Raw genomic sequence first — 21,790 nt, 5'->3', positions numbered from 1 at the left:
CATAAGTAAAATTATAAAAATAAGAATGATAAATCTAAATAAGTAACTTAATCGGATAATTTTATTGGACGGATAATAATCGGTAAGAAATGGGTATACCATATTTGCATCCTATTAATAATCGGACGGATTCGGATACCCCTAAATGGATGCGGATGCGGATGCAAATTTGAAAGCGGATTTCGGTTATCCATTTACACCCCTAGCTCTAATCTGAGACCTTAGCCTATGACTTGACTATGCTAACCATGGGCTTGAAAACCTAAACCCATACCGTAGGGTCAACTCTAACCACCATCCAATCATCCACCCACTACTCACCCTCTTGACTTCTCTCCAACTCAGCCTCCATGTTCTTTTCCTGCTAATTTGGAGATACTAAATGAGTATAGCAAAGATGAAGACGGAGATGCCGACATCAAGACCAAGAATTTGCAAATTCTAGCAAATATAAATCATAAACTTCAAAAATAGCGTCATGAAGGGCAAAAGTGGTTGTTATTGCTGCCTTACTGGTTCTACTCTCTTTGGTTTAACTTCAGTGTTGCGTATTAAATGTGCAACACTGTGCTGTGATTTCGATCTAGACCGTTGGTAGCAGGTGCATGATACGCATTTAATGTGCAACATTCAAGTCTCAGCCCTTTGCTTGGGGTCATCTTTCAGGTGTCTATTGTAAGGAAGTAGTAGTGCATGTGATAAAGAGTTTGGGAGTCAACAAGACATTGACTCTCCATTGCTATGCATACAATGATCTGAATGAGAAATCCCATTTTGTACGAGAAGAATTTGGAGATTGAGTTGAAGAGGAGTCAAGAGGGGTGAATGATTGAACAGTGGTGGCTTCAAAGGCGAACAAAGGGGAGACTTGAAGAGAGGAAGAAGAGGGAAATGAATGAAAGGGTATTATTGTCATTTACCCTATAAAAGTGTACTTTTGTCACAAAATATTTTAAACTAACAGAGTCTGTTAAGATTTAACATGAGTATTTTTTGAGTGTTTTCGTATAGTAGAGAGGGTCCAAATGCAAAATATAAAATTTTAAACCTGACTTAAGTCAAATCTAAAGGAGTCCAACTGAAAATTTCTCCCACAAGTATGATTAAACATAATTATTAGTATAAAATTTTATGCACCGCGGCTTTTACATAACATAATTTATAATGTTTCATTCCTATTTTTATATACTAATATTAAATTAACCTTTACCCTTTTTGTGGATGATTAGCATATTAATCTGATGACATTAGAATATGAGTACCTGGCACCTTAAGAGCCAATCATATGAAATCAATCATGAAAGCTAAGATTTTTTTCTTTCCAATAAGAATGAGAATCCGGATCATCACCCCATCAGGGAAGCACTCTCTGCTCCCGATGGTTTACCAACACAAATCCTGTGGGGCCTAGGGATAAAAAATAATTAAAAAAGTAAAGAAAAAAAGAATCCATCACCCAACCCCTGGTTCCCCTGTATTTATGGTGGTAAAGCTATCGGGGAGCACAGCCCGACAGGTAGCTGATCCGGACTCTAAGAATGAAACCTGAAAAGGCTCTTTTTCACATCAATTATCATTCTTAATTTTTTTATTTTTTTATTATTTTAAATTGTTTTGCATCTATTATCAATTTTATTTTTATTTAAAATAATAGAAAAACTATCAAAATCCATAATAGACTTTGTCTACGGATTATGGTGAGATTTTCATTCTCTTCATTTATGTGCAGATTTACTTAAAATTTTATTATTAAAATGGTGGTAGAATAGTCAATACACATTCTTTTATAAAAAAATTATATTTTTTCCCTTTTTTTCTTACTTGTTCAGTATCATTTTCTAATAATTTTTTATTTAAACAACAAATTTATTTTTTATTTTATAATTTATTTTCAACAAAATTCGCTAAATTATTTTTCATTCTTGACCGATTATGAATTTTTATCTCTTTTAAATAGGCAATGAGAATTGTTATAAAAAAAAGCCTAGGAATATGTGATATTTTTTTAAGATTCTATATCGTTTCCAGAATGTCACATTGACATATTTCATTGTACAGTTCATACCCCTATCGCGTAAACAAAATGACCATCTTATCCTCCGAGATAAAACCAAAAGAAAAGGCAATCATTAGTTCATGGGGACAGCCGCCGTCTGTATAGGAACACTTCCCAAGTAGTTTTTTTTTTAAATTTTTCCTGGAGTGCTAGAGACGGCGTGTATCTGCCAATACTTTGGGCAGATCTGGAAATTAGGCGGCGCAGGTTGATTCTTGATTGATTCCAGCGCGTAAAACCGTGTCCTTCCAGCGTTAGTGTGTCTGTCTCTAGCTTGCACCTCTAACGCGTTTCCAACTTCACCACTCGACATGCAACTTCTGTCTTGACTTCTTTGGATTCGGAGTTCATTTATTTATAACAAGCAACGGCCACAGACAGCATTCATCAAAGCCTCGCCCCCAGCAGATCTGCAGATCAGAAAAATTCCAAATTCCTTTCTCGTCTGCAACAAATCTTCTCTAACCCATCGCCATCTTCATTTCTCTGTTCCATTTCTCCACCTTCACGAATTCTCACATCTGCTACTACTTCTAGTTACTATTGTTGGCACTTGGGGACTGCAACTGTAAGCGACAGTTTCGGTTTCTGCAAGTGAGAAGAGATGGATAAGAAGAAAATGCCATTAAATCGTAAAGCATGGAACTTACTGCGATTAGCTTTTCTGTGGACAAGAAAGGGTGGAGTCTTCAAGGATCTCCGCCCCTTCCCGAGCTACATCAAGAGCCTCTGCCACAACTCGACACATAGACGCGATTCAATCCGTTGCAGAGAGCGTGAATTGTCGTTCGATGACACACCGATCTTCCACCTCAAGATGAATCGCCCAGCTTCGATGAGATTCCTCATGCCCTGTCTCAACACCCCTTCTGTCGATTTTGACTACGATTTCGAAGAGGATCTCCTGAACAACACGAACCCAGATGATTGTATTCTTGGCAGCCCAAGAGAAGAAGTAGAAGAACAGTTCGATCATGGGCGATGTAGCTCTGCAATGGTATCGTACCGGGAAGAGGACAACCAACAAGGAGGAGCGATTGATGTGAAAGCGGAGGAGTTTATTGCCCAGTTCTACCAGCAAATTAAGCTGCAGCGCCAGATTTCCTATCTCCAATACCAAGACATGATTAATAGAGGAGCAAGTTGATCTGTGCGCGAGATTTACTCGATCTATATACAGAAAATCATACACATTCTTTCCCTGTTTCATGATTGTTCATTTTTACTTTTTAAGGATTTATTTTTCCCATTCCATCGATTCATTCATTCATTCTTTTTGTAAAAGAAAGAGGAGTAAGTAGAATAAAACTGGACTTTTGAGGCTTCTTACTGGGCTACTAGTTCCACTTGCAGAGTTTCCAGAGTTAATGTACATTGCCAGAATCAAAGTTCACATCGCATTCATTGTTGTGAATAACAATCAATTGTTACTTTTAACTTCAGATTATCTCCATTTTGATCTTTACAGTCCAATGGAAAAATTCATCCAAAATAAAAGAACCCATTGGTGAAGGATTGAAAATTAGCCTGGAATTGAATGAATTTCTTGGGGTTGCTATCATAAATGTAGGATGATAAGGTGCATTGTGGTCTAAGTAATTCTGAGATCATCAATTTATCTAAGCACAGCAGAAATGGTGAATTAACGCTTCTGCTAACAATTTTCAATAACCAAAGTACATAAAAATGGGGAGGAAGGGTGAAATACTTGCAGAGAATAGGTAACTTTCCCCTTCAGGTCACTATGGCAAGGTGGGCTTGGGTTCATGTGGATGGTAATATGGGCCTGGACTAATAGGAAAAAAGTTTTGGGCTTATACAAATATTAAGATGCGCCTGGATATATGCTAATGTGACAATGAAATGGGCTTATGGGCCTTGAACTAAATGGGGATTGGTGTCTTAGAGAGAGGGCCAGAGAAGGATAAAAAAAAGTGTGAGAAACCATGTTCTAGGGGTTTCCTTTTTGGGCTTGGAAGAATTCTTTGGGCCTAGGAAAGGCTTTTTTAAGGCCTGAAAAAGGATTCTTTGAAGATGAGAAAGGTTCCTTGGGTTTGGGAAAAGTTGTTCTTTTTATCCTATAACTTTCTCTAATCTCTGTTTAGGGGTTTCAAAATCTGACGCGTGTATAGGAACAACTTTTTGACATTTAGATAGAAACATACAAATAATTGAACATGAAATCCTAAGCATACAAATTATTTATTTATTTATTTATTGTATCATCAAATAGGATTAAAATTAATCACACATCTTAAACCATGTTTTGATGGCTCCACTTATTAGTTTATTAACAGTTCAATCATTGAAAAATAAAAACATTGTTTTACTGTCAAATTGGTATTCAAAACTAAGGGTGTTAATTTGTAGTCCAAACCATTAAAATTGAACCGCACTGGCCCATTATAGCCCGAACCAAACCTTAATGGGTTGTGTTTGGGCTGAGGTGGCAGAGCCCACACCAACCCAAAACCGAATCACAACCCGTTATAGTCGGCTTTACAACCCATTTTGTGATTTTACATTAAATAGTATTTGAATCATTATATTACCACTAGGTAGTTGGTATAAACCATTGTCCGACATGTCACCTGGTGTCGCCGTGTCGACGCTTGGTGATACCAGCGACATGTCGCCCGACTTTCTTCTCCTCATGGAAGCGCCAAAGATGGATTTGAAAAATGTGGTTTTGGGATCGTGAGAAGGAGATAGTTGGAGAGAAGGTGACAGAAAGTCTCAGTGACCGAGAAGAGAGAAACCGAGCAGAGGACGAAGGAACGTAGCAGAAGCTATGGCCTAGGTGTAGTCTAGAGGCTCTGTGAACAAATCCGGTTGGTGACTCTGATGATGATCAATCTGCAACTGAGACCCGATTCGACTTGTATAAACGATTATAAAAACAATTACAGCAGGTTTAAGAAATATAGATCACAAATCACAATGATCAATACAAAAAAGGGAAAGGTAACAGGAGAGAAAGAAGAAGAAAGTACCTGGAATCGATGAGAGCGGTGGTTGATTGTTGGAGATAGAACTGAAGAAGAGACGAGCGAGACAATAAAGAGACAAAGTAGGAGGTTTTGTTAGGGTTAGGGTTTCCCAACTCCTCAGATCTCCGCCGTGGAGTTAAGGAACGCAAGTAGAGATAGAAGAGAGACTACGAGACAAGCTTCGTTTCTCCTCAGATCAATCTTGCTTGCTGCTGGTTGTCACTAGTTGAAGGAGCAGAGCAAACAGAAGTAGGAATGTTGACTTTTTCGACCGTCGGTGATATATCGCTGACATATTGTAAAGTCGGTATTGCTAGGGGGTGTTGTGTCGCCCCTTGGTGACACCTCGACATTTTGCCTCGCCGACACGAGGTACTATGGTATAAACTACTAAAAAAATTAAAGGATCAAATAGTTATTCTATTACTTAATATCTAGGTTCTTGATTTCTATAGGATTGATGGATTTTTTTTAATGGGAATTGACCAATAGCAATTTTGCTTTTCATAGAATTTTGGCTTTTGTTGTAGGATGCTCAATTATTTCTTATAGTTCTTTTTATTGCACACCATAAACCTTTAATTAGCCCGAGTCTAAACAATTAGGCCAAACCGTTAGTTAGCCCGTACCCAAATTGAAACCGGCCCGAAATTGTTATTTTGCTAATGGGCTGTGTTTAGACTAGGTGTTTTTCAGTCCAAAACCGCCCCAAACCACATCGTTGACACCCCTATTCAAAACCATCCTTCCTTTAGCAATGGAACCATAGATTAAATTTAAATAGATGTTCAAATGTTCAACTTTGATTTAGAATTTTTCTTTTTAGGTATCACGTGATCACCTAAGTAATGAACGTAAAAGGTAATTGAAAATTTAGATTTAAATTAAGGATTATTTAGGTTTTTTTTTTTCTTAAGAGTAACAAAAAAAATTCGAAATCATCTACCCATCAAGGTATAAGTCTATTCTTCTTTCACACCTTTCCACTATATATAGATGGGGCTTTCACATGGATTCCATTGGGATTCTACCTCCGATTTATTTTACCTGCAAGGTGAGCCCCATCCTTAATGTGTAGCAGAAAAGGCGTGAGAGGAGTATAAACTTCTATCCTAACGTGTAGGGGTAGAGGATCTATACTCAACGGGAAAAGCCTCGTGCATAATTATTGCCATGACCTTTGTTGGGAGATCTCACCATTGTTAGTTTGTCTGAGTTTTTGTTTGCTATCAAGGAGAGAGACTTGTGCGACCCTTGAAAGGTGATATATAGATTCATGTTGATCCAACCGTTACAACCACTGAATCTATATATGTACACATATCATCGTCCAAAAGCCACATAGGAGATATCATCGGGCTTTCAACTCGAAAGAGTTGCTCAACTGGTGGAACCAACACCTCATAACCATGAGGGTCAAGATTTCAAATCCTGAAAACTCGCTTTATATTTAAATTATACATCTGAAAACTACTTTCTTAAGGATGTAATCAAAATACGTGTAAACCCGACCAACCTATTTCCAAAATAGAAGGCTTGAGGAAAGAATCCGGATCCTCATCCCGTCGGGGGAGCATAGACGGCTCCCCGACGACTTCCCAACCACACAAACACGTGGGTGGGGCCCACAGGTGAAAAATACTTTAATTAAAAAAACTTCAAATTTTCACCTGTGGGCCCCACGTGTTTGTGTGGTTGGAAAGCCGGGGGAGCACAGAGTCAGGGAGCAGTCTGTGCTCCCTCGACGGGATGAGGATCCGGACTCTTGAGGAAACCAGATGCTCTAACTCGACAATGCATTGGTTAGTTGCGAACTTGGACTTATTACCGGTTGACCCCTCTCTCTCTCTTCTCTTTCTCATTGGAGCCCTCGCCTCGGTGGCTTGGTGCGTGAGTTTGTAATTTGAAATCTGAACCTCGGACTCTCGGAGTCGTTCTCGTTCCTCGCCAAAGAGACGTTACCACCTTTTATGCAATTCAAAATTATTTAGTTCATATTTTCCTAATTTTAACTTTTTGTGGCAAGTGCTGTCTCTCTTACTGGCTACATTTATTGCTCGAACCACGCACCTCTCTCTCCTCTCCTCTCATCTAAATCTCTGCAACTCTTCCTCTTACTTCCTCTTTAATCATCTCTCTTTCTCCTGCTTGTGCTTTTCTTTCTCTCTGAAGTTCCAAGTTTTTATTGAAAGACTTCGCGGCATTTCAAGTGGTTTGCTTCGTTGATCAGGTGAGATTTTGGAGATCTTCTGCATCTCTCTTCTCTTTTTTCTTTAACCAGTATGTCTTCGCTTCCAAATTAGGGCTTATGGTAATGTTCTTCTGTCAGGTGGAATGAGATCATTCAAGAATAACATATATCCTTAGTTTTTGGGATTTATTCAATGCTTAGGTTGGCATTTTGTAGTGACTGATCGTTGAGGAAGTTCTCTTTGTCGTTGGTTTAATGCTGTATACAAGCTGAGGATTTCTGTGCAGGACAAATGGGGATTGATAAACAAAGTTCAAAGAGTGGGGGAGGTTACGTTGGTGGCTTCCTCCAACTGTTCGACTGGAATGGCAAGTCGCGTAAGAAACTATTCTCCAACAAATCTGATTTTCTAGGTATCTTTTTCTCCAATCTCTACTGTTTGACTATAAAGATCACCCTTTTTCCCGAAGAAAAAGGTTAAAAGTGTACATAAATTCTCTTTATATTGGTTTTATTTCTCCTCTTTTGGTTCCTGATTTCCGTCCTGCGTTTTCATGTAGAGGGATCTAAACAACGGAAGAAAAGTGATGGGAAATTGCCAATGACACGACTTCAACCGGTGGATATTTGGTTTACTGTTGTGGATTTTGATTTATTTATATCATACGTTGATCACTCATTTGTATGTTTTCCCCTTTCTACTGTAAAATGTTCACAGATGGAGGAGGATGACAATGGGACCTTCAGTATAAAAGGAAGCAGTGATTACAGCTGCGCATCATCAGTTACTGATGAAGACGGATATGGAAACAGGGTAAGTAAGGCTCCTGGGGTGGTAGCAAGGCTTATGGGGTTAGATTCTTTGCCAACTTCCGGCAATGTAGAGTCCTATTCTACCCCCTTATGGGATTCCTGCTCCCTTCGAGATGCAAACTACCACAGTAGAATCCCTGAGCTTCACAATGAACAGAAAATTGTGCATTCTAGCAACCATCTCCCTAAATTTGAGGGTTTCTCTAGAAATCATGCAGAATTTAGACCTCAGAAGATGCAGAACCGACCAATCGATAGGTTCCAGACTGAAGCATTGCCTCCTAAATCAGCTAAATCCATCCCATTCGCTCATCATAAACTTTTGTCTCCAATTAAGAGCTCCGGGTTCATCCCATCCAAGGATGCAGCTCACATTATGGAGGCAGCTGCAAAGATAATTGAACCAGGACCCCAAACTACAACCAAGGGGAAACTGCCATCAGTCAGTTCTCCTTCAATCCCTTTGAAAGTTAGGGATTTTAAAGAGAAGATTGAATCTGCACAGAGACCACCCAGGCTTCCTGAAGCATCCCGAAGGCTAGGCGAGTCCAGTTCTGCTAAGTATATAAAGGGACAATCATTAACCAAAAGTTGGAATGGTTCAGAAGGTACATCCCAGTTAAGGGTTTCTCCAGATTCAGAAGACCGCAGCTCAGTTGGTTCAAAAAATAATGCTAAATCCATTTCTCTTGCAATCCAAGCAAAGGTCAATGTTCAGAGAAGAGGTGGAATGGAGTTAACTGGTGAGGGGGATCTGGTCAGCCAGAAGTCTGATGTTAAGGGAAAGCAACCATTCAAGAACCAGCCGAATGCCCAAAAGAATATGCAGAAAAAGGCTTCCATTCAGGGTCCTTCAAGTGTGCTCAGGCAGAATAACCTAAAACAGAATTGTCTAGCGAACAAAGACAAGACATCATCAAAGCCTTCAGTTTCTCGCCAACAAGGAAGAAAACCTCTGTCTGGGGATACAGCCATTGGACGGAATAGAACTTTAAAGAAAGCTGCAGGGAACTCCAAAGTTGGAACCAGAAGGAGTAGCCTAGAGGCTACAAGTGTTGAAAAGATCCCATCATCTTCAACCAATAATGCCCCTCGAAAGAAACGATCAATTGATAGAGATTTCCACTTTGAGAAACCTGGGATTGTTGATACTGTTTCTGCTACTAAGGATCATCAGCCTATCTTGTTGAATACTGATAAGCTTGGGCAGTCAACATGGGCAGATGATAGCAAAAGAAATGGAATGGATGTTGTTTCTTTTACATTCTCTTCTCCAATGATAAAAGGTCTTCCTGTCTCACAGTCTTCTAGTACAGTGGAGAGTAGTAGTGTATTTTCTTTGGATTCCTCTGGTGATAAAACTCCTGCTGACGTAGAAAATGCAAAACTATCTTCCTTTGGACTAAACATGATAGGGGGTGATGCTTTGAGTGTTCTTTTAAAACAAAAGCTGAAAGAACTCACATACGAAATTGGCTCTTCTTACCATAACTCGGTCAAAAGAGGGAAAGCTGCTACTTCTGCATCAATTCTGGAAGATTTGGTGCCGGCTCTCAATGCAGTAAGCACATCCCCGAGGGAATCTTACAATTGTTCTCAAATTGGGTCATGCACCACCAAATTTGGCAGCAGTCGTGATACCACCTGCTCTTCAACAGACAAACCAGAGCTTAAAATGAACCATAAAGTGCTGGTATGACTTGTTATATTTTGCTACTGGCCTTAGTTTCCTTTTTGTACTTTCCTTTCTAAATTTGATTTACCTGTTTTGAGCTAGTTATTATTTTATTTTACTTTTATATGATTAAGAGATGTATAAATTAGAGATTAAGATTGCAAGTACATATTGTAATGCTAGGTTCAAGAACAATTCTAGTAGTGTTTGGTTCTGCAACAGTGCTATAGCTGTGTCTCCCAATTTCTCAAATAGACTAAGAAGTTTAGGGTGCAAGATGTATAGGCCACGCTCACTTTTTGGATGATGGTAAAAAATCTAGGATTTGTTGTCTCCAGATTTGATTGAGTTGGATCTGTAACAGCTCTGCCTTTTGTATTCCCATTTGTAATCCATGTAGCTGCCTTGAGCTGATTATTTTAATCAACTAATGGCTAACTAATTAAGTGTTGTTTACAACCATAAAATTACTTACAATCTGATCTGAAAATTTTAGAATTCTACCTGCATTTACATAGATACATGCAGTTAGGGACAGCGAAGAAACTACCTTTAGACAGTAGTAATTTCGCAACAAGATGCCAAAGAAAATTTCTATGAAATCAAAATTATGTTGGCCAAATGCAATCTACACAATGTGGGCCTAATTAGCAATTGATCTTTTCTTGGAGCGTTCATTGCTAGTGATTAACTCATATTTTTGTAGGTAATGTTCTAACTTGTATATATTTTTTCCTTCTTGGTATTACACTTAGAACCTTCAAAAGTGATTTTTGGACTAAAACAATGACAATAGCAGCAACGTGCACAGTAGTGTATGACATACAATACTGTATACACCCACTGAATGGTGTAAAAGCTGTGTATCCTGTGTGCAAGACTCCCGCCACTGTGGCATTTGAGGAGGGTCACATGTGCAGAGCCTTACCCCTGCTTTCTGGAAGACGTTCTCGGATGCGAACCTGTGACTACTTGGTTAGAATGGGGCAACCTCACCATTGCGCTCACCTGATGGCTGCACCCAATAATCATTAGCAATGAATTTGGTCCACCATATACCTGTTGTGTAAAATTCCTTGATCTGTTCGTAGGATCCTTGTGTTTCAAACATTGCATCAGAGCTCTTCTAATGGTTTCTTCATCTAGTTTTTGCTGGTTTCTTTGTGTCTCCAAACCCTTCGCTGAGCCCTATTGTTGTATCTACTACAACGTCTGCCCTATGGTGAGGAGTTACCTACTGCTGCATCCACTATAACATAAACACTCCTCTAATCAATGGAGTGACTTTTATTAAGGTGACCTATGATTGCTAATCTAAAGACTTTTGGAGCAAGAATCAGTTTCTTGTTCTGGTTATTAATTGCTTGGCTTATGGGAAATTCGTGCATAGTTGCTGCTGTTATTTATTACAGCAACAAACTCATCCTTGTTCCAACTTAATGGAGGGGGGGAGGGGTTGCGTAGGAGGACTGAATTCTGTTCAAAAAAGGGAAAGAGAAGGGTAATGGAGAATGCAAAAGGCCAAATGAAATATGAAAGAATAGTAGAGGAAAGAGGCACAACCTGGTATGTCAGGAGAATCTCAGCTAAATAGTGTCTGCTACATGGATCCTTGCCCTTCAATAGGCTCTATTTGAATTCATACTTGGGCACATGACCCAGACTATAAATGCTTTTCCTCACCACTTCTCTTGTGGTCATTTGAGGTGTGCCCATCACTCTTTTTTGCTCCTTCAATTAGATTATATCACCCTTCCTTACTCAAGCGTACATATACCTCTGATGAATATGACCATACCACCTAAAATGACTCTCTCGAAGCTTGTCAGCGATCGGGGTGACTTCTGAGTCCACTCTAATATGATCATTTCGTACTTTACCCTCATTTTTTACACATCCATTATAAAATCCTCATCCCTTCTTTTGCTTTTTTTAGATATCTAATATTTCTGGCTCCAAAGCCATGATTCATCAATTCTTGCTTACAAGGACTGCTGTAGTCTTTTTGTTATGGAAAGACTGCTACTATTGATCCTTAAATCCACTCCATATTAGGTCTCTGTTGGTCTTTTACCGTTCGCCCTCATCTCATAAAATCTTTTTATTTTTTGGTGGCCTCTTCTTTCTCTTGCCTTTGTTTCTAAGGTTAGTGTTATTGACCTAAGTTCAGTTCTCATTTTGGCTCTATTACCCCTACAGCTAACACTGTGAATATCTAGATCACATTTGGGGCCATGGCTCAAGTTTTGCCGATACCTACGGTATCTCACAAATCCGGGACGAAATTCGGGTGGAAAAATAAAATGCTCAGGTTTCAGTTGGACCGAAACCAACCATAGTTGAACTGACCCACCCCAATACCTTTTATTCCATGTTTCAGCGAGATGTTTTGCAGAACTCATCTCCTCTGTTTCGAAGCTTCGACTCCCTGCCCCATTTTTTGCCTAAAAATCTGATTTTTTTTCTTTCAAATCTTTGGATCCGTTCATCATACATCCTCCCATTTGCTGGTTGATGGTGGACTGAAGATGATTTGAAGATCCAAACAAGAAAGGTATGAAGATGGATCAAGATCATCTTTATCTTTGGGTATCCATCACACTCAGTTCATCCATCATCCTCTATACAGTTTCAGCGACCCATTACCTAGTTTGAGATATCTCATGTAGATTATGGGACCTAAAGATGGGAAGTTATGGACTATCAAAACAGATGGGCCCACACCATGTCATGGGATGTGTATGTTGCACACTTAGAGGAGGAGACACATGCAATAGCATGCAGCTTGTGGGATAGATCCACAAGGAAGTCATCATGGAATTAAGGCTCATGGAATGAAGTGGAGATCTTGGCAATCATTTCTTTTGCTTCTTGAGTTTATAGTTAACATTATTTTATTTGTCATGGCCTCATGGGTGTTGGCTGTATCAAGCATTTAAAGTACGTAAAATTAAACTCTTTGTGTTTGTCGGTAAGTGATTATATGTCTCTAAATTAGTAGGATATGATTTCTATCTTTTCAATGATTTTTATGGAAAATAGTTCACTCATTGTGTTTAGAACCCTTTGAATACAATGTAAGCCAAAAATCAGCTGAAGAAACACTCAAATTAGGGTCGAAACCAGGTGTCGAAACTTCCAAGAAAACTTCCCTGGTTTTGGCCATCTTGGTGAGATTTCAGCTAGATCTCGGTTTCTGGTTGGCTGAGGCCTAAAAAATGAGATCTTGAACCTTGTTTGGGTCTCAAGCTCAATATTACTTTTTTGGTCCTTCAGCTACAAGTGATACAGCATGGATCCTAACAACTGCTTGGGTTTGTTTGAGATGACTTGAACAAGACGTGTATTCCCATGAAGAAAAAAAAATTGACTTACGATTTATATGAGAAGCTTTTTCAGTTTCAGTAGTCTAACAAGTCCTTACAGAATTATTAAAATAAAGTATGGTTCAAGAGTTGAATGTTTTCCAGCCACTTGCTATAACTATTGAGAAACTCAAGGCTCAGCAGCATGAGTTTCTTGTGTCCAAATTTTTAGCTGGTTTGGGTCCCAACTTGAGCACTATTATTTTATTGCTGATACAGAGCTTTAAACATCAGTTGTCCAAGTGTTATGACTAATAGTTTGGTCTGCCATTTAAGCTTTTTTCAAGGAAGACAATGAGCAGCATGCAGCAGACTTAAGACAAATCTCAATAGTCAGTTCACCTAGTTATTTGTCTTTTCCTTTTATTTCCTTTTCTGTATCACTATCTTAGGGTTTTTACATCTTATTTATCAAGTACATTAAGGTTTCAAATATACACCAATAATAAAATCTGAATTTTATCCTTGAAGGACTCTTTCAACTTGAGGTTGCTTTAGATCCTTGACTTTTCAAGTAATAGAAAACTATCAATCTCTTAGCACATTAGCACTCTTATTAGTACACCCATACACATATCTTGGACTGGTTTTCATATCCAAAATACTTGGAAGTATAATTGGAACCTTCTAGGTCCCACAGTGTGTATGTGTATATTCAAACGTATCTTGCAAAATAATATTAGCTTCCACTTCTAGTGATCATTAATAGATATTTTCAGTTGAAAAGTTTGTCAAAACTTTAGAGCCACCTTCTTCAATCAGTAGTGTGTGCTTGGCTAACTCACTCTGAATTTTTTTGTGAATAAACAATCCAATAACAACGGAAAAAAGGAGGGGGGTGTTGGGTGGGGGAGGCGCCAGAAGGTCTAAGAGGACAAAACAGACAGACTCATACCCCAGGTAACAACTCACTATGATTTTTTTTTTTGGGGGATGGGGGGGGGATGAATTCAATTCACTCTGAATTATTACTTGATGCCATGCCAATCGACCCAATCCCTATCTGCCGTAGCTTCTTTAATAAAAGCCTTCATAGCCCCACTTAGCTGCCCAAATACTACAAGAGCAGTGGTAAATCGACTTTCAATGATTTCTCCTGGATAGCGTATTAGCCAGGATTGTTGCAATCCAGGACACTACAATCAGCCAACAGCAGGAAGATCGAAGAAGAGAGAGCAAGGAGAGAAGAAGAAGAAGAAGGAAAGAAGTGTCACAGGTTTTTCCAGAAACCGAGGATTCATAGGCTATTTTATCTAATTGCAGTCCCTTTTATTTATAATTAGGGAATTAAAACCTTAATAGAACTATTGTTACACTCCAACTCAAATTAGGACACTACTGCCCCTAGCAATCTGGCAGCAGAACTACAAGTAGGAAACCAGACCTAAATACCACTACTGTAACCTATGACAGTAAGGACAATTTTGCTCTTATTGTTCCCATGGGATTTTAACAAGGGTCATTAGGAAAATTCTGCTGTTTTTTTCCCTCCCACCCCCCAACCCCCACCTTACATGTTGAAGATCCACACCATAAATTTAAGAGGAGGACAAAATAGCAGACTCAAACAAAGGTAACAAGTCACCCTTAATACTATGACCTATTGGCCCAATTCGTATCTACCCCAGCTTTTTTAATAAGAGCCTTCAGAGCCCAGCTTTCATGGTAACATGGGCCCCACTTAGCTGCACAAATACGAGAAGACCGGTGGTAAATTGACTTTCAATGACTACTCCTGGATAGTGTGTAGCAGCTAGGATCATTAGGAAAAATCTGCTGTTTGTTCATCCCTCCCCCCCTCCGCCTCCCCAACTTATGTATTGATGATCCACACCATGGATTGAAGAGGCCAAGTGCTAATCCAGTTCTTTCATCTGATAGCTTGGTGATGTTGGAATATTAAATCTTATGGATACTGAGCTCAATGGTGGTGTGCTGTAATTTCAACCATCAATCTAATGGCTAATGAGCTCAGTGCTTACATGTTTATTTTGTTGTACTGTATTCCCTATCCTCCTGAAAATGTACATAAGCAGGAGCATAACTTGGTGCATTCTGGTCAAATTGTTGCTTTTTTTCAGGAGAGAAAGCCATTAACAAATGCAGCAGTGGCAACAGTGAACCTGCGACAGAAAGTGATGGTCTACATCCCAGCCCAGCTTCTGTTCTTGAACCATCTTTCTCAAATGAATGTTACAGTTACTCAGATAGCGGGGAGAGTGAAAGTAGCACCGGTAAGAAAGAAAGAAAAAAATCATTTTGGAAATTGATTTTCAGAATGCATATGTTTGAGTCTGAACAATGTATTTCTAATAACCATGTAAATGAGTCCTAGGAGTATACTGGTGTGAGGTTGGTTTCTACTCATTGGTAGACGTGCGTTTTGGATCACTCCTCAGCTGTTATTGTTACTCTTAGTATTAATTTTAGTTACCTGCTTGCAATCAACTCAATATTTATACTGCCAAGTAACACAAACATCTTTCTTCCTTTTGCAGTCAGCAAGCAGTCTTCTGTTCAAGTTCATGAAGTTATTATTTGTGATCATCCAGTAAAATTTCAACCAGTGGAAGCTGAAACAGAGTTATCTGATTCTGCTTGTTCCACTTCTACTGGGATGAGAGGTGTGAAACTTGAAGCCCCATTCAGTGCTTCAGGGAGTGCCCAACCAGAGAATTGGGAATTGGAATATGCAAGGGAGATATTATGCAATGTAGAGTTAATGTTCAGAGATTTCACATTAGGACGGACTCGTGAGATCATAAATCCGCATCTATTTTACCAGTTGGAGAATCGGAATCATGGGCTGACAAGTGAGGGAGAGAAAGGTTGTGCAGCGAAGCGGAAGATGGTATTTGATTGTGTTAGTGAATGCTTAGATTTAAGATGTAGGCGGTATGCAGGTGCTGGCTGCAAAACATGGGGGAAGGGGCTGGCAATGATGCAGAGGAAGGGTTGGTTAGCAGAGCAAGTATGCAAGGAGATTTCAGGGTGGAGAAGCATGGGAGATTGGATGGTCGATGAACTTGTAGATAAGGACATGAGCAGTCAGTATGGAAAATGGCTTGACTTTGAAATTGAGATATTTGAAGTGGGAAAAGAGCTAGAGAGGGAGTTGTTAAGTTCATTGGTTGATGAAATTGTTAGAGACATAATATTGGGATAGCTATTTAAGAAGTCCATTATCCTTCAACTCCAACAACGTAAGTTTGTTCTTCATGCAATGCCCAGTTTACCACTCATTGATTCTTCGATCACAGTTTCCTGTGTTAATTTTGTAATGTTTTGGATTCACAAGGGCAACAATGCCTTTAAATGGGCTTATTTTAAATCAAGATCCAGAAAGCTTTAGTGGTGATGGCTTTTGCTTTGTTACACTTTCCTGTCTCTTTTTTTGGTACATACTTTCCTGTATCCTCTACATCAGGTTTCTTCAATGTGCCCAATGAGGAAAACTATCATGATTTGGAAGGTCTCTTCCTATACCTGCAGCCTTTTCTATGTACTTGAGGCCTTGAGGGTTTGATGTTCCATGTCCAATTGCTTTTTAGTGTTGTGAGGGGGAGAGATAGATACAGGGTGATGTTAACATACAAGGTCCTGTTGAAAATTCTAACCCGTATCTGGAGTGGTTTGCAGATATTGTAGGAGAGTGAACCAATGAAAAGCGATTGAGCATCTGGTTTCTTTCCCTTAGACTAATACATCTGCTCTGTAGTAATACATATGTACTGTTTTTCTCTGTTAACAAGGGTTTTTTCAGGCTTTTGACCTTGCTATTCACACGGATACTGACCTCGCAATTGCGTTGATGAGGTAATACATCATACACATACAATTTGCTGTATCAGTAGTTGGTAATTTCCCCAAATTTACTCTGGGGATTGAGAGACAAAACAGCAGCAATGGACTTCATATTTCTTCGCTTTTTCAGTTTTTTCTATAAAAAGTGTTGCTTGATTTACATGTTTCAGCCTTCTCAGTTTTACCTGGAGCACTAGGACTTGCAATTTCAGGAATACTTTCCATTTTAGTGGTCTATTTTAGGGATTTCTTTTATATCTATTTCCAAAGACTTAGGAACAAGATGTAAGGTTGCAATTTGAGTCCAAAATAAAACTAAAAGAGCAAATTATACGGCACCCACTATATTTGGGATGAAACTAAATGACCACCCACTATTGTTGCACAAATTATATAGCACCCACATGCAAAATTACAAGTTACCCACAGTTAATTTTGTTGTTAAAATAGTTATGAAATTACCCAAATGCCCTTATTTTATTGAAAGCATTTAAAATTTGAATTTCAAATTACCTAACTGTCCTCTGGGCAAGGAAATGACAATAATGCCTCCATTTTGATCCACCAAATACTGATTCAGAATCTGAAGTCGAATTACGTAAATGCCCTCCCTTAAGCGAAATTACCAAAATACCCCAAGCTAACTCAACATGGCCCTCATATTGTTCTCTCTCTTTCACACACACACACTGAGCACTGCAAGTCTCACAAGAGTCACCTTAGTCGGGGTGATTCCATCGATTCCATTAACGCAGCCTTTGCAACTCATCGACTCCATCAACGCAGCCTCTGCAACTCATTGACTCCATTAATGCAGCCTCTACAACTCGCTCTGACCTTGATTCCGTCGACTCCATTAAAGCAACTCAGTGAAGGAATCACATCCACCAATAAGTATTATTTTCTTCTTACACCTCACCTCAACTTTGCAACACTCACCACCAAAGTGCAAGGTAAGATTATGATTTTTCTTCTTACACCAAATCACACGCACATAAATTCACAATGTTCTCCACGCTTAACGTGAGCTTTTGCAACCACCGTTGTTGGTCACGTTGGGCCATTATCAAGCAACCTAGTGCCCACACCTGGTGCATGCATGGTGCTCGAAGAAATGCCTCTATGAGCACCATGCAATGCACCCACCCAATGCATAGACTCAGGGCCACAGCCGCCACCATCACCCCCGCCCCCACCCCATTGTGAATGTATATCTCTCACCTTACTTCAATGATGTATACTTTTGATTGAGTTTCCTATTGAAATACAGACTTCGCCATTAGTTGATTTTCCTATTTGGAACGACAAATCCCTCACTGTAGTACCTGTGCTTGATGGATGAATTGTTGTCTTGATAATTTGACTTATTAGATGATGAATGTAACTGATATTATGAGGAATGATAATTGGTGTGGTATTTGTTGGTTATGTGATGGTCGTTCTGTTTGAATAAATATAAATCTTTATATATAACACTGATGTATTATAATATTTTGTGACAAACTGACTGAGTCAACATTATATAAGTTTAATGTGGGGACTATAGTTAGTGTGTTCAAATGTTGTGGTGATATATTGAGAAAGAAATGTTATTATAAAAGTGTTGGTAAACATGAGTGGTATTAAAAGATATGCTTGAAGATCTTGATATTTTTTAAGAAGCATTGCAATATGATCCTACACTTTTGAAGAATGTTGGTTGAGCATGGATTTTGTTGCCTTCATATCTTTATAATATTGTTGATCACTAACAGTTGACTAATTGAGGTAGATAAATAGGGGCAGTGGTGGCTATGGCCTGCGTAAGTGCGTTGGGTGGGTGCATCGCATGGTGCTCACAAAGCATTTGTCGAGCACCATACATGCACCAGGTGTGGGGCGCTAGGTTACCTGATAATGACCCAATGTAACCAACAGTCGTGGTCGCAGAAGCTCACATCAGGTGTGGTGAACACTGAGAATCATATGTGTGCGTGATTTGGTGTAAGAAGAACAAAACTCTAATCTTACCTTACACTTCGATGTAGTGGTGGTGGTGAGTGTTGCAAAGTTGAGGTGAGTGTAAGAAGAAAAAAAAAACCTAATCGGTGAACACGATTCCTTCACTGAGATGAGTTGTTGAGGCGAGTTGCAAAGACGTTAATAGAGTTGAGGTTGAGGTGAGTTGTAGAGGCTGCGTTAATGGAGTCGCTGGAATCACTTCGACTTTCGTGAGTAGCGTTGTTGCCGACTTGCCGGGGAAGACGGGTTGTGCGGTGGAGAGTAGCGGAGGGGTGGTCGGAGAAGATTGGGTAATTTCATAACCAATTTTAACTGTGGGTTACTAGAAATTATGCATGTGGGTATCATGTAATTTGTGAGACAACAGTGAGTCATCATTAGTTTCACCCCAAATATAGTGGGTGTTATATAATTTGCTCAAAAAAAAAAATCTATAAAGAAGCTTTGAATTCAAACAACATTCATCATGCTTCCACGTTCTAGTGGTGCCTTCGAATTTGTTGAAATGTTTTGGTTTTGTTAATCTATAATTAAAAAAAATCTAAATAATTACTAATTTGGTTGGATTTTTTTATTTTTATTATTTTTCCATCATGTTGCACTGAAATTTCATTTCCATTAAAATTCCCTATAGTAGTCAAACGAATCAATTTTGTCAAATCCATTTATTGTGGACCATCTATTTTATTGTGGAGGAAGGATATATGTCTATCACTAACATTAAAAGGTTGAGCTTAGATTTAAATAGAGATTTTTTTTTTTAATTTAACCTTAATCTTTTGATGTAACTCAAAGACACTTGTCACTCATCTCGAGGAAAATGGATGGTTCATTTCCTTGTCGAAATGAACTTGATAAAATTCTGACAAACAAACCCAGTGAAAAACATAATTACGTGATTGAGCTGGGCTGTATGGGCTGGGGTGGGCTGGTGTCAGGTTGGTGGCAAGTAGATGTTGAATCAATTATGCTTAATTACACGGTTACACCTTTCAAATTGGGAAATTTTCAGCGCCACCCACTGCATTACCCAAAAAATTAATGCCACCCCCTGAGTTATTTAATTTATTAGTTGAATTTTTTATATAAAAAATATATCAATCACCCCTCTACCGTTAGAAAATCAAAGTTAAGTACTAATGCAAACAAGTTAAATTTTTTAAAAACACAAGAATATCCTTGAACAAAACCCTATACAGCCATACTTGACTCCTCTTTGTTTTCCTCTTCCTAATTGGTGAATTAGATAATTTGAAGGGGTAACTCAGAAGGTGGCTTTGAAAATTTATCTTTCAAATTAATTTCATTGCATCCCTATGCTTGCGTAATTGACATTTCCACAGAGTTGTGTTTTCAATAAACTCTTTAGGAATAAAACTAATAACATTTTTTGAATAATTTCAAGAGATGGCTCAGTTGATAAAATATCAACACCTTCAAGTAAGAAGTCAAAGTTTGAATTTCCTTGAGGCTAAGGCGAAACTCTCCTTATGTTATATAATATCTTAATCCCAATATATAAAATGGAAAAAAAAATCATTTGTTCTAAATAAAATTGCTTATTTAGAAAAGAATAAGAAAAAAATCTTCTTTATTATTTTTTTGGGTAAAAAAAAATCTTCCCTAGATATGTAACAAACTAGTGAATCACACATTTTAGCTACCGAAAAGAAAAACAAACCATACATTAATGGTAATTTGATCTTTTCATGTCTTAATTAAGTAAGGGGTAGCGGCGGAGTTAGTTAATCCTTTATAAGTTCTTATTTGTTAAAAAAAAAAAAAAATTAAAAAAAAATCCCTTATATAATTTAAATGGGAAAGTCCAGAGCGCAAGGGTAGAGACACGTGCCGTCACGTCTTCATCGTCTGAAAGGTCTAAATTATGAATTTTGCTGACGTGTGTTTTCAGAGAAATGACATCATCTTTGATCTTCCTCTCAAATATCTGAAACTCTGCATTTTTTGCCCTTATCTCATGTCGTTTCGACTCATCTCGTCTAGTCTCGTTTCGTCTCGAATTATCTCGTCTCGTTTTGTCATGTTTCTCATATCGAACGATCTCTTCTCATTTGGTCCTTTTTCAACTTGTTTCGTCTCGGATCATCTCGTCTCGTTGCATCTCGTTTAGTCTCGGATATCTCGTCTTGTCTCGTTTAAATAATTATACAAAATTAATAAATTATAATCGATACTACAAGCTGGTCTACATGAGCCTCGCTCCCTCACCCCACTTTGGTTGGTCATGCACATTTATGAGCCGTCGGATCAAAGTTTCAATCTCAACCATTAAAGTTCAACGATAGATATTCAATTTGGCTCAAAATTTGAGATCTGACGGTCCAAAATCTCGATTTAACGATAATACGCATTACTTGAGCAATTTCACTTCCCCCTCCAAACAAAAAAAAAAAAAGTTTTATATAGCCCAAGTGGACTTAGGCCTTTTAGTAACAAATTATTAATTTTCCAAGGAAAATGTTGTTTTTCCTATTTCGGAATGAAAATCGCACATATGCTACACTAAAGTACTCAATCAATATCTAAAAGGGATTTTTTTTTGTAAACAAAGAGGGATGCAGTAGTGGCGATCTTGCATTCGCCGCTATGTAATGTTCATAATTTCGAGAGTATTAACCTTATAGGCAAACACTGGCTCCGTCGTTGTAACCCTACTAGAGACCTACTATAGTCCACAAAAGTCGATAATGATCTCATGACCAGGCCAAAGGCAACTGCCCAATGCAATAAACAAAGGAATAGAGGGGATTGGAACTTGGGACATGAGGGGAGTGAGCTTAGGACCAGTAGACACCGCCCCCGGTGGTCCTAAGAGATAACTTGACATAATAATTGGTCATATAATAATCGCCATAAGAGGCATCACCATATCTA

The 21,790-nt window shown here is 38.6% G+C and overlaps 2 protein-coding genes across 2 annotated transcripts; both read left to right on the top strand.

Moving 5' to 3' along the window:
* The first annotated feature begins 2,660 nt into the window (after positions 1-2,660).
* Positions 2,661-3,203, top strand: LOC149019556 (uncharacterized). The gene has a single exon (XM_089154106.1). It carries the CDS (start codon positions 2,661-2,663, stop codon positions 3,201-3,203), a length of 543 nt encoding a protein of 180 aa, XP_089010232.1.
* Positions 3,204-7,084: 3,881 nt separating this feature from the next.
* LOC149019555 (uncharacterized) lies at positions 7,085-16,594 on the top strand. Its single transcript, XM_089154105.1, is given in 7 exon segments — positions 7,085-7,276; positions 7,376-7,650; positions 7,798-7,856; positions 7,956-9,743; positions 14,972-15,027; positions 15,137-15,324; positions 15,589-16,594. Coding segments are annotated over 6 exon segments (3,066 nt in total). The 5' UTR covers positions 7,085-7,276; positions 7,376-7,529; the 3' UTR covers positions 16,443-16,594.
* The last annotated feature ends 5,196 nt before the right edge of the window (positions 16,595-21,790 follow it).

The sequence above is a fragment of the Hakea prostrata genome, chromosome 4 (genome assembly GCF_041222555.1).
Source record: "Hakea prostrata isolate BN-2017 chromosome 4, UWA_Hpros_2, whole genome shotgun sequence".
NCBI lineage: Eukaryota > Viridiplantae > Streptophyta > Magnoliopsida > Proteales > Proteaceae > Hakea > Hakea prostrata.
This window is presented reverse-complemented; position numbering and strand designations above follow the sequence as displayed.